Raw genomic sequence first — 13,860 nt, 5'->3', positions numbered from 1 at the left:
TATTAGAACCCTTAAAAACAATCAATCAAGCACATCACAGCAGTCGTAGTGAATAAGTATTATCCTCCGAGTTTTGCGTGCATGCTTGAGGATCTACAGGATGCGTCAATCATTTTTACCCAAACTGTATAAATATATATATATATATATATATATATATATATATATATATATATATATATATATATATATATATATATATGTAGATATACATAGATATATATATATATATATATATATATATATATATATATATATATATATATATATATATATATATATATATATTATATATAATATATATATATAATATATATATATATATATATATATATATATATATATATATATATATATATATATATATATATATTAAATATATATATATATATACGTATATACTATATATATATATATATATATATATATATATATATATATATTATATATATATATGATATATATATATCCACAGTGGTACCTCGAGATACGAAATTAATCCGTTCCGAGGCGGCCTTCGTATTATGAGTTTTCCGTATCTTGGAAACACTTTTACATGTAAAATGGCTAATCCGTTCCAAGCCCTCCAAAAACACCCAGTAAATTATATTTCCAGGCCTAAAACACATGTTCTAGGGTTAAAAAAACGCCGTCCGACGGAAGAAATATGACTCCGAAAAAGACAAAATAACTGTATCATACTTGAGTAATATTCAACTGCATGTAATGCTCAACCCCATTTTTACTGCATATATTAGGACTTTAGCATATGTCCCTTAGCAATAAGCTAGCCTATGTTAGCGGTTGCTACTGTAGCCTAGTCTATGATTCCGACATATAAACCTAAGAGCTAAAAGCTTAGAATATGCCAATAAAATGTATAAATAATCAGTATGTACTCATTTCAAATAATTATTAATAATCATTAACTATAATACACAAACAAACAAAAAACAAACCTTCCAATAGATTGTTTACATTCAGCTCTTACCCGTCTTACGAGTATCGAACGAGCGCCAAGCAATCATTTTTCCTAGTACACAGTAAGCCATAAATTGTCTTTAGTATCTCTCTCAACTAATGAAACTACCAAACGTTATTAATAACCATTTCATTTCTATTCGTTTATTCTATCTTTACCTAATGGAGATACCGAGTTACTGACAGCTCTAATGAAACATAAGTATACGTAACATAATAATAAAACAGAAGAAGAATTCTAAAAAATACGTAATATAATTGTTGGCAGGTTCTGATTTATTTTAATATTTTATGATATGTAACTCACAATTTTTTTATTAAATGTATTGCATGTTACTCATTTCAAATAAATTATTAGAAGTAACCATTAACTATAATAAACAAACAAAAAAAAAGCTTCCAAACGTCTGTTTACATCCAGCAACGTTACGAGTATCGAACAATCGACAAGCAATCACTTTACACAGTAAGCCATAAATTTTCATTATCTCTCTTCAACTACTGAAACTACCAAACAGTATAACCTATTCATTCTATCTTTATTCTATTCTTACCTAATGTTTTTTTTTTTATTAAATGTATTGCATGAATAAGTTTTTCAATTTACAGCCTCCCTTTTTTTTTTTTTTTTTTTTTACCAAATAGGAATACTTAAAGCACAAGGGGTAGATGCTGACCAATAGGAGAGCAGGGACCTTATGGGGTGACTAGCATCAGGAACCATGGAAGAGCGGGAGGATGGTGGCGAGTTTACTCAGTTGGCGGCGCGGGAGTTTTAAAATTGTTCTTGCTGGTCCGGGCGAATCTCGGGACTTTACAGCAACAACCTTTCGTATCTTAAACCTTGCGCATGTAGAGCAGTAAAATTTTTCGCATTGGCTTTCGTATCTCGAGTTTTTCGTAAGTAGAGCCTTTCGTATCTCGAGGTACTACTGTATATATATATATAGATATATATATATATATATATATATATAATATATATATATATATATATATATATATATAGTATAGATATATCATATATATATATATATATATATATATATATATATATATATATATTATATATATAATATCTATATCGATATATATATATATATATATATATGAATAGTATATATATATATATATATATAGATATATATATGATATATACTATATATATATATATACTATATATTGTATATACTATATATAATATATAAAGATATATATATACTATCTATATATATTATTTTATATATGTATATATATATAGATATATATATTAGATATATATAATGATTATATAATTATATATATAAATTATAATTATAATATATAGTAATATATATAATAGTTATATATATATATATATATATAAATTATATATATACATATAATATATATATATATATAATATCGTATTATATATATATATTATTATATATATATATATATATATATATATATAATTATATATATAATATATAAATATATATTATATATATTTATTATATCTATAGATATCGATATATAGAGAGATATATATATATAATATATAATATATTATATATATATATATATATAGTATATATATATATATATATATATATACATATAGATATATAGAGATATATAGATATATAGATATATATACAGTGACCCCCCGTATTCGCGTTCTCCAGATTCGCGGACTCACACATTCGCGGATTTCTCTGGGGAACGTTTTCCCTGCATTATTCGGGTCCGAAAATTCGCGGCATTCGCGATATTTTTCTATGATAAATATCCACAAATTCCTGGTTTTTTTTTATGAATTTCATCATAAAATGCACTTTGTGTTATAAAACTATTAAAAAACCAAGTATGAAATTTTTTAGTGGTTTTTTCTTGAGTTTTAACTAACAAAATATGCTGTTTTTAGCATTTTCATAGGGCTTCCAAAACATTCGCGGGTTCTAACTATTCAACGGGGGGGTCTGGTACGCATCCCCCGTGAATACGGGGGGACCACTGTGTGTGTATATATATATATATATATATATATATATATATATATATATATATATATATATATATATATATATATATATATATATATATATATATATATATATATATATATATATATTATATATATTATATAGTAATTTTCAAATATCAATATTAATGGAAACACAACAAAATATCATTTCATTAAAGAAAACATAGTGAATTAGCAACATTTTAGTTCAATAAATTCCTTTCCCTGACCTTTTCCTGTCTATAACTTAGAGGGAGGGATGAAGGCATAACTGTCATTCATCTTGACATACTGATGAAAGGGTTAGCACCTGGCTGAAGTCTCTCTCTCTCTCTCTCTCTCCTCTCACTCTCACTCTCTCTCTCTCTCTCTCTCTCTCTCTCTCTCTCTCTCTCTCTATCTTTTCTCTCATCTCTCTCTCTCTCTCTCTTTTCTCTTCTCTCTCAGATTAAGTTTTTATGCATATATAACATATATGTCTTTTTGTTTGTATACTGTAGTTTTATAGATAAATGTGGTTACTTTGTTATCTATTTTTTCATATTTTCCATGTATAATTACAACATTTATGCACTTTTATAGTAAATTATGTAAAATTTTACAAGAATACAGATCAATTCTGTCTTCTTCAAAGCTTCGGAGCAGGGGCCGGGTTGTACTGTAACTGTTAATTATCTTGACATATTGACCACAAAGGGTGGAAAATGTTGCCCATTCATGGTCAAATACATTGTCCCTTTTGTGGTCAAATAAAATACTGCTACGAAGGATAATGAAAAATCTCCCTCTCTCTCTTGACAAAGGATACTTGTAGAATGAGAGATAGATGGATAGATAAGATATAAAGGGAGAGTGGTTCATAGAAATATATACTCTTTCTCTCTCTGTTATTGGCTGGAAGGGTTAGAAATACTTACATATATATTTTCAAAGGTAAAATAGTATTTAGGATGACTTTGATATGATATTAATAATATCTTTTCAAAGATTAATACAGCAACAGGATAATAGTTTAAGGTATACTAGATGTAGGATGCTAGTTTAAGGTATACATTGGTATTTGAACTTTCAAGATAGGTAGTTATAAGCATTTTTAGAGGGGGCTGTTAACTATTCACAAGGTGTTGTGGTACGCATCCTTCACAAATACAAGGGGTCAACTATACATATGTGTGACACACATTTGAAAAAGTATATGGTAGAGGACAGGCTATACTGACATCACTGATACATGTCACCACTTTTGTGGATGGTTAGATGATTAAGCACTTTAACCTTATTTCCTTAAGTAAAAAGTTAATGAAACACATATGGCAATGTGCAATACTTCTAAAAATGAGGAAAAAGTTTGAAGCACTTTGTGCTTCAGTGATATGGAAATCCATAAGTTGGTTTAAAAGTTGTTTTTGTAAAACACTATGTCATGGCCTCTGGAATGCATAGTAGTTACTGGATGCATTGATCCTCATTAATCAAAGAGACCCTTGAAAAATTGTCAAATACCTGGAATTCATGTGGCTGAAGCTTTCCTTCTCTTGCTTTTGCTGCTAAGGCCTTTACATCAGTTGCAATGGTTGCCAAGCCTTTCTGTTCAGCTTTAAATACAATTGGGGTGATAAGACCTCTATCAGTGCTGACAGCAACACTGACGTCAACATTATTATAGCTGAAGGATAAACAGGAAGAAATGAATAACAGCATTGTACCTAAATGGTAAACAGGGCATCTTTTAACATGTAAAAGATGATTATTATGAAACAAAATTTCTTTAACGATGAAATGTATTTCATTTCATACAGTTGTACACTCATGCAATTCCACTCACTGACATAGCCTGAAGGTGCTTCAGGAAGAGATCTTAAAAGATGTTTATGAGGCTAATTACAATTAAGATCATTAAGGAATGTAAAAATAAATACATTTATGTTGTAATACAATATCTTACTTTAAACATTTCACAAAATTTTGATGTTTGACCATTTTTAAAACATAATATCCACACCAAGTGAGCATAAGTTTCTGATTAAAACCAAGTACATACATGGGGATTTTTAAATAATTTACAAACTTACCTCCTAATGACGGTGTCGAGCCAAGAGGAATTTGCCTCAGGAACTTTCTTGCATGCTAACGCAGAAGCTTTGATTATAAAATCGTTGAAGGATATTTTGACACCTTCCTTTTCTAAGAGTTTATTGAATTCCTGCCTTAACTGGGCTACTTCATCCATACATACGTCTATACTTAGGTAGTAATGAGGAATTGTCTGAAAAAAAGATGTCATCATACATAGTAATGTAACTCAAGGAAGTGCTTACAGATGAGTGGAGAATTAAAAGTACAGTACAAGTACAATTGCTTCAAAATATTACACTGCTGGAAATTTGTTAACAAAATTAAATACATAATACAGTTCAACAAAGGTATCCTTTTGATTACTAAGAAAACTAAAATGTATAGTTTAAAGATAATCTTTATGACCAAAAAATGTAACTAAATAACTGACAAAACTCAGTAATTAAGAAAACTGTACAATAATTTGACAGTAACATCGCCAGTCTCACCTGTTTTGACTGGCAGAGTCGTTTGGCAATAACATTACGGATGTTGGATATTGGGATATCTGTGTATGTGGCACCAGGTACAGGGGCAGGCGTAGGAGCAGCAGCAACCTAAGAAAAATTGCAGAAAAAATAACCAAAATTAATTTCTGAAACCTTACTTCTTATGATAGCTACATAACATTAACTACACGATTCATCATACCAAAAATCTTCAACTGAAGTATAATTTTCAAAACATGTAATCTAATGCCAAAACAGTGTTGTAATAGGATATTTTAAGAAATATGAATACCCTGTGCAAATAGAAAAAACTTTTGAATTAAGAACAATGACCAACATGACAATGCTATACATGTATATAAAATATTTCATATGGTTATTTGTCATGGACTCGGTCAGTAAGTGACAGACCACAAGTACTACATATATACCATAAGTTAATATGACATTTTCTTAGACAATTTGTATTTTTCATAGCTACAAACCTGAGGTCTTAACAATAGAATATTTCTAGCGCCTAGCTGGATCCGGTTGAATTGCAGATGAAAGCAAGATGTCTTGTGAGATCTGGTAACGCGTGCGTATATTGGGTGAAAAGTGGTCAAGGACCACGCAGCCACACCACAGCGTCAGTCTTTCCCAACTCAGAATGCCTTAGCAAGACAGAGGGGTGGCTAGAGGTGGGCAGTACAATGTTAAGACCTCAGGTTTGTAGCTATGAAAAATACATATTGTCTTAGATAATTTGTCATTTGTTCATGTGCAAACAAACCTTCGGTCTTAACAACAGGGTAGACTTATACTTGACGGGAGGTACAGATATCCTAAACCGGCTGGGGGCCTACCCACCAGTCCAACTCCAGACTGAGAGGGACTGATGCCTTTTGAGAAGCTAGATACATTGATATCTAACCACTAAGACACTGAGCGTGCATAGGGAACTAAAGAGAAATTTTGACTGTCCAACAGCAAACCAACGCACCAGGGTTTGTTACCACTCCCTATTCCCCCTTGCCAAGAAGCGGAACATATACTACCGAATAGAGGGTTGGTTATTTGCATGCCAAGTGACCAAACTATCAGTATGACTACCTTACTCACCTGTATCAGACCAGTCCAGCGAATGACGTGTCTATTCCTCAACCCGCCCGAAGGAAGAAGGAAAGGTACAAGAGAAAGAAAGAAACCAGCAGCCAACTCACTCATTCTCTCATCCACACAATCATCTTAGGTAAGGTACAAATGTGCTCGTTAAGGGCAATGATGAGTTATACAATCTGTTGGGCAGCCACCACAGGACCCAGGGAAAACATGTCCATAGATGGAAAGAGGTGAACGTGGACTGGCGTAACCAAATACCAGTGCTCAGCACTCTTTTTACAGCCAAGTTCTTTTTGAAAGCCAGAGAGGGACCAATACCCCTAACGTCATGTACTCTAGCCTGCACAGACATGGTGGCAGAATCATCAAGAGTCAAGTATGCCTGTCTGATGGCTTCCTGTATCCAAAAAGAGATAGTATTCTTCGACACCTCTTTCTTTGTACGTCCCATGCTAACATAAAGCCTGCAGCAGCCTGGTCTAAGGTGCTGTGTCCTTTTAAGATAGCAATGCAGAGCCCTGACAGGACACAACAAAAGCTCTTGATAATCACCGCCCACAAAGTCATTGAGTGGTGGAATGGAAAAGGAGGTGAACCTATCATCGTGCACAGAGGGAACTGGGTCTTGGCCACAAATTCCGGGAAAAATTTGAAGGACACTGAACCCCAACCCCTGGTGTGCTTCACATCATAGTTCAGACTGTGCAGCTCCCCCACTCTCTTTGAAGATGACAAGGCCAAGAGGAAAACCGTCTTGAGCATCAAGTTCCTGTGAGATGAGATGCAAAGGCTCATATGGACCGTTAGTGAAACTTCTCAGAACCAAGGAAACATTCCAAGTAGGAGGCTTGAACTCCCTAGGAAAACTGGATTGCTCAAACCCCTAACTAGCAAGGAAAGTTCCCAGGATGAGGAGATGTCAATACCTCTAAGGTGTAACACTAAACTCAGGGCTGCCCTGTAGCCACTAATGGCAGAAACGGACCAACGTTTCTCATCTCTGAGGAAGGTTAAAAAGTCTGCTATGTGCTGAATAGAGGTTCTGAGTAGAGAAAAACCCCGTTTATGACACCAATAATAGTAAACTGCAGAGGTAGACCTTCTGAGACTGCTGGAAGTATGCCCTGCTGTTCTCTGAGAGAAGCCTCTCGCTCAGAGGAGATACTTGATAGCCTCCAACCGTAAAGAAACAGGGATTCTACTTATTGGTGGAACCTTTCTGTATGCGGCTGACATAGGAAATGCCGCCAAAGGGGAATTGCCCTCGGAACCTCCAACAACAGCGGAAGCAGATCTGGAAACCATTCCACCTGAGTTCACAGAGGGGCTACCAATGTCATCCTGAGACCCTGCGAACTCATCAGCCTGTTCAGGACTTGATGGATCAAACAAAACGGAGGGAAGGCATACACCTCCAGGTTGTCCCAGGGATGTTGGAACGCATCCTCCACTGAGCTAAAGGATTTGGAACCACAAAACAGAATATCTCCAGTTACCTGTTGAACCAGGTCGCAAAAAGGTCCAGCATTGGTCTCCCACAAACCTGGAAGACCTTGTCTGCTACTACCTGAAGAAGGGCCCATTCTGTGCCTAGGGTCTGATCCCGACGACTGAGTTTGTCTGCAACAACATTCCGTTTGCCTGGGATATACCTGGCTGAGAGCTCTACCGAATTGCTGACCGCCCACTGGTGAACCTCTACTTTCTCCCGAAACTCCTTCAGACCCAGAAACTCTGCCTTCAACCCCAAGATGTTGATATGCTGCCGTTTGTCCTCCAAACTCCAAATGCCTGAGGCAATGAGGCCGCCTAAATGAGCCCCCCAACCTGCGAGGGAGGCGACTGAAAACAGAAGGAAGTCCGGAGGGAGAGAACGCAGAGGAATACCCTTCAAAAGATTTCGGTCGTCCAACCACCTATGATGGTCTTCTCTCACTTCCAGAGATAGAGGAATTCCCCCAGCCTCCATTGTAGAGACTGAAGATGAAGACGCCCCATGAGGGACCAGCTTCTCCAGGGAAGACAAAACTCCCAGAAGAACCTGCCGCTGATGAGCTGACTGATATGGTTCCAACAGGAAGTCGCGCGCCACTTCTTGCAACTTCTTCAACCTCTGATCCGATGGGAAAACTCTTGCAACCACCGTATCGATGACAATGGCCAGGTAAAGAATCCTTTAACTGGGTACGAGGTTTGACTTTTCCTGGTTGACCACGATGCCCAGTTCCAGACAAAACCGAAGCAGACGATCTCTGCCCTGCAGCAGCTTCTCCCTGGAACCTGCCAGGACCAACCAATCGTCTAGGTACCGTAAACGGATCCCCTGAGCATGGGCCCAATTTGAGACGAGAGAGAAGACCCTTGTGAACACTTGAGGGGCTGTGGTCAGGCCAAAGCACAGGACTTTGAACTCGAAGACCTTGTCTCCGAGAGAGAAGCGAAGGAACTTCCTGGACGTCGGATGAATAGGGATCTGGAAGTATGCGTCCCTCAAGTCTATCAACAGCATGAAGTCACCTTCCCTCACAGTGGCCAACACTAAATGCAGGGTCTCCATCTTGAACCTCGTCTTCCTGATGAAGTGATTCAAGGTGGATACGTCGATCATAGGTCTCCAACCTCCCGACGCCTTGGGCACAAAGAAGATGTGACTGTAAAACCCTGGAGACGGACGCACCACTCCCTCTACCGCATCCCTGTCCAGCATCTTCTGCACTTCCTCCTGGAGAGCTAAGAACTTCAGAGAATCTGGAGGATACACCCTCCTGAACAGCGGCTTTCCGAGAGTGGGGGGAGAGAAGTCGAATGGCAGTACATACCCCACCTGAAGGACATCACATCTACTACCCACTTCTCTGCCCCATAACTCTGCCACTTGACCCAATGGCCCGCCAGGCAACCCCCACCTATGGCACATGAGAAGGAGAGGCGCCTAACCTACCGACGACCCCCTTTACCTCTGCCCCTGGGGCCCCTTCTCGGCTTAAAAGGAACGGGAGTAAAAGGGACATTGGTCCTCTGACCTAGGCTGGGATGAACGGGGAGGCCCTGCCGAAACCGAACTCCTTGACGGCCTACCAGGTGACGACCTTCGTGACTGCTGCTGGGCAGGGGGAGGAGAAGGAGCGGACATCTCCGAGGAAGAGACTCTGACTCAGACACAGCCTGGTGCACTAATGTCCTCAGTGTCAGCCTATCGCATCCTCCAGCTCAGTCTGAGGGAAAAGAAATTGTGATTCCAAAAGATCTCCATTCTTCAACGCCAGCAAGGACTCAGGGTCAACTGATCTTTCCATCCTGGATAAAGCCGCGTCTCTTCTAATCAGGAGAAGGTTAGCCTATAAATTAACACCGAGATGAACAACATACAAGAACGCCTTGCCCCCGGACTGCAACAAACTGGTAAGAGAGGAAGCACTCACCAACCACTCTGGGGACTTGGCAGAAGCTATCTTGGCAATGACTGCCGACCAGAATTCCAGCCAAGAAACTGTTTGCAACATGGAGGGTGCCATGGACTCCAACGCTGAGGCATCCTGTGGAGACAAGGATGGAACCACCAACCTCACCTGCTCCAAAGTCAATCCTGGCTTTAGATGAATGACGTCCGGGTTAAGGTGATGCGCCATTAAGTATGCTGAGTTCGTAGCATAGATCTTTTCCAGCCAGTTAGCATGTGGCAGTGCACCAAACACAAGACCCCCAAACCCCTAACACAACATATGACATACAACTGCTACGGCAGACTAGGCATTGCTAAATTTCAGTATACATACTTTCATAGAATGAATCGCCACAGGACTGAAGGGACTTGGATTGCGAATCATCCTCCCTCACATCCAAGCCATGTGATTATTACCACTCTCCTTACTCTCTTACCATAAATATGCCAAGCAGCACATGCAAAATTCCCATTAAGCAAGGCCAAATGCAGAGCATTGTGTATCTGCCTAGCACCTGATCTTGAGTAATCGGCAGTTTATGGTTTTACCTGATTTTTTTGGTTACCTGTGTTTCCTGATGCACTGAAAAAGTGTTAGTAAAGGTAGGTACTGGTAAGGGAAAAGCAGTTAACCCTTAAACGCCGAGCCGGTATTTCCAAAAGTGTCTCCCATATGCTGGCAGCATTCGCGAGTGAGCGCCGAAGTGGAAAAAAGTTTTTTTTTAAAAATCACAGCATGCTTAATTTTCAAGATTAAGAGTTCATTTTTGGCTCCTTTTTTGTCATTGCCTGAAGTTTAGTATGCAACCATCAGAAATGAAAAAAATATCATTATCATATATAAATATTGGAATATATGACAGCGCAAAATAAATTTCATATATAATTGTATACTAATCGCACTGTGAGCAAAACGGTTAAAGCTAATGAGCTAATTATTTTTTCGTTGTATTGTACACTAAATTGCAATGATTTTGGTATATAACAAATTATAAAACGATCAAAGCAACAGAGAAAATATTATCACAATATGATGCATGAATTCGTAAGTCGCAGATGTAAAAAAAAAGTTGTTTTCAAAAATTCACCATAAATCGAAATATTGTCCTAGAGACGTCCTGTTTGTTGCAAAATGAAGGTAATTGATTGAATATTACTAGACCGTAAATGTTGTAGCTTACAATTGCAGTTTTCAACCATTTCGGTCGAGTTAAAGTTGACCGAAGGTTGAATTTTGTCTATTTATCGTTATTTATATGAAAATATTTCAAAACTGATAAAAGCTATAACCAAGGGTTGTTTTTAGTTGTATTCTACATGAAATTGCGCACATCTTCATATATAAAACTTTATGTAACAGCTATGTAAAACGGTGCAAACACATTACGACAATCGGACAAAAAAATTTCTGATTTTTTCAGAGTTACCGCGGGCACGTAAGGAAAAAGTTTTTTTCATAAATTCACCATAAATCGAAATATTGTGCTAGAGACTTCCAATTTGTTGCAAAATAAAGTTAAATGATTTAATATTACAAGAATGTAATAGTTTTAGCTTACAATTGCGTTTTTTTATTATTTCGATTGAGTGAAAGTTGACTGAAGGTCAAATTTTTTCTATTTATTGTTATTTATATGAAAATATTTCAAAACTAATAAAAGCTACAACCATGGGTTGTTTTTGTTGTATTCTGCATGAAATTGTGCACATTTTCATATATAAAACTTCATGTAACGGCTAATATAAAACGGTGCAAAGATACGACAATCAGACGAAAAATTTCTGATTTTTTCGGAAGAGTTACCAAGCGGACGTAAAGAAAAAGTTTTTTTCATAAATTCACCATAAATTGAAATATTGTGCTAGAGATTTCCAATATGTTGCAAAATAAAGGTAAATGATTGAATATTACTAGAATGTAAGAGTTTTAGCTTACAATTGTGTTTTCGACCATTTCGGTCGAGTCAAAGTTGACCGAAGGTTGATATTTTGGCACTTATTTATATGAAATTTCAAAACTGATAAAAGCTACAACCATGGGTTGTTTTTAATTGTATTCTACATGAAATTGCACACATTTCCATATATGAAACTTTATGTAACGGCTAATATAAAATGGTGCAAACATTATGACAATCGGAGAAAAAATTTATGATTTTTTCGGAAGAGTTACAGCGCGGACGTAAGGAAAAATTTTTTTTCATAAAGTCACCATAAATTGAAATATTGTGCTAGAGACTTCCAATCTGTTGCAAAATGAAGGTAAATGATTGAATATTACTAGAATATAAGAGTTTTAGCTTACAATTGCATTTTTCAACCATTATGGTAGGAGTGAAAGTTGACCGAAGGTTTAAATTTTTGGCACTTATCGTTATTTATATGAAAATATTTCAAAACTGATAAAAGCTACAACCATGGGTTGTTTTTAGATGTATTCTACATGAAATTGCGCACATTTTCATATATAAAACTCTGTAACGGCTAACATTTTTGCGTTGACGTTTCATACGTCAATTCAGCACCCAACAGACAATTTTCGTCGACGTTTAAGGGTTAAGAGGAGATCTTGTATTAACTTTACCTGATGGATAAGATGAAGGTATTTCATAAAAAAAAATCTCACTAGCACATACTGTATTCCTAATGGGTATTCAAACATACAATAAAGTCTCTGAAAGAATTAAGGATTCCCTCTACTGATAGCAATACATACTTAAACCAAACAAAAACTTCTTTCAGTTTTCTTCTGAAGATTGAAAAAGAAACCCACAAAATCACTGTGTAACTTGTTTACTTCTAAGTATTTACATTTAATTTTACTCCACACTCGAGTACTTTCAGGCCCTATCTCTTAAAAATGGGCCACAGATAGGGCCTGAAAGTACTCAAGTGTGGAGTAAAATTAAATGTAAATACTTAGAAGTAAACACGTTACACAGTGATTTTGTGGGTTTCTTTTTCAATACATACTTAGCTTGAACTGTGACTTAAAGTCTAGTCTATTACCTCAACTTCTTATTAAGATATTTATGCAGTGGAGAATTACAGGATTTACATTCTAGTTATGGTGAAAACAAAAATTATAAGAGAAAATAATCACTGTAAATACCTGTGGTGCAGCAGCAACCTGAGCTGCAAACTTTTCAACATCAGAGCCCCGTAGCCAATCAGTAGCACTGTGACCAATACCAGAGGCTTGAGCTATGGCCTGGGGAGTGAGAAATTGAAGAGTTTGAGCTCAAAGTAACACTTGAGTGATCTCAGCAAGGTTAAAACTTTTTAATGAAATAGTTTTACTATTATGGCAAAATCTTCACACTAAAAAAAGTCTCAAACTTAATTATATTCATGCAACTTTTGAATTCAGCAGTTGTGTCCATAATCCTCATTCACTAAAATATTAACAGAGAGCATCAATGGGTTTTTATAACAAAGTTGATTACAGGGTTTTTGTTGAGATGTGTACAGAACTCAGACAATCTGAGGCACATCAATCTAAAGATGAGAGCATTATACAAAGGTTACATAGCATTTGACCTGTATATCGATAGGTATATGATTCACTATTTTAAAGTTCTGGAACAAGGCATTAATAACATTATATTTATGATACTTATGTGATAAATTTGGGGAAACAAACTTAAAATTACTAATGAACTGCATTATGACAGTTTTGTGATATATATCTTTCTACAATAACAATCATCAATTTCAAAGGGTGTACCAATCTTCAAATTTTAAGGAATGATCAACATTGAGTT

The 13,860-nt window shown here is 36.1% G+C and overlaps 1 protein-coding gene across 2 annotated transcripts in view; it reads right to left on the bottom strand.

The window, feature by feature from the left end:
* The window catches only part of LOC135211251 (dihydrolipoyllysine-residue acetyltransferase component of pyruvate dehydrogenase complex-like), a 99,993-nt gene that overhangs the window by 10,729 nt on the left and 75,404 nt on the right, over positions 1-13,860 (bottom strand). Inside the window, exons 5-8 of one of the 2 annotated variants that reach the window (XM_064244543.1) lie at positions 13,209-13,307; positions 5,554-5,661; positions 5,062-5,255; positions 4,493-4,655 (exon numbers count right to left, since the gene is read on the bottom strand). In XM_064244543.1, the coding sequence (XP_064100613.1) occupies positions 4,493-4,655; positions 5,062-5,255; positions 5,554-5,661; positions 13,209-13,307 (564 nt within the window). The remainder of the gene's footprint in view (positions 1-4,492; positions 4,656-5,061; positions 5,256-5,553; positions 5,662-13,208; positions 13,308-13,860) is intronic. The other variant, XM_064244544.1, reaches the window with a different exon arrangement.

This window comes from Macrobrachium nipponense, chromosome 4 (assembly GCF_015104395.2).
Source record: "Macrobrachium nipponense isolate FS-2020 chromosome 4, ASM1510439v2, whole genome shotgun sequence".
NCBI lineage: Eukaryota > Metazoa > Arthropoda > Malacostraca > Decapoda > Palaemonidae > Macrobrachium > Macrobrachium nipponense.
Note: the sequence above shows the minus strand (reverse complement) of the source record. Positions and strands in the feature narration are given on the sequence as shown.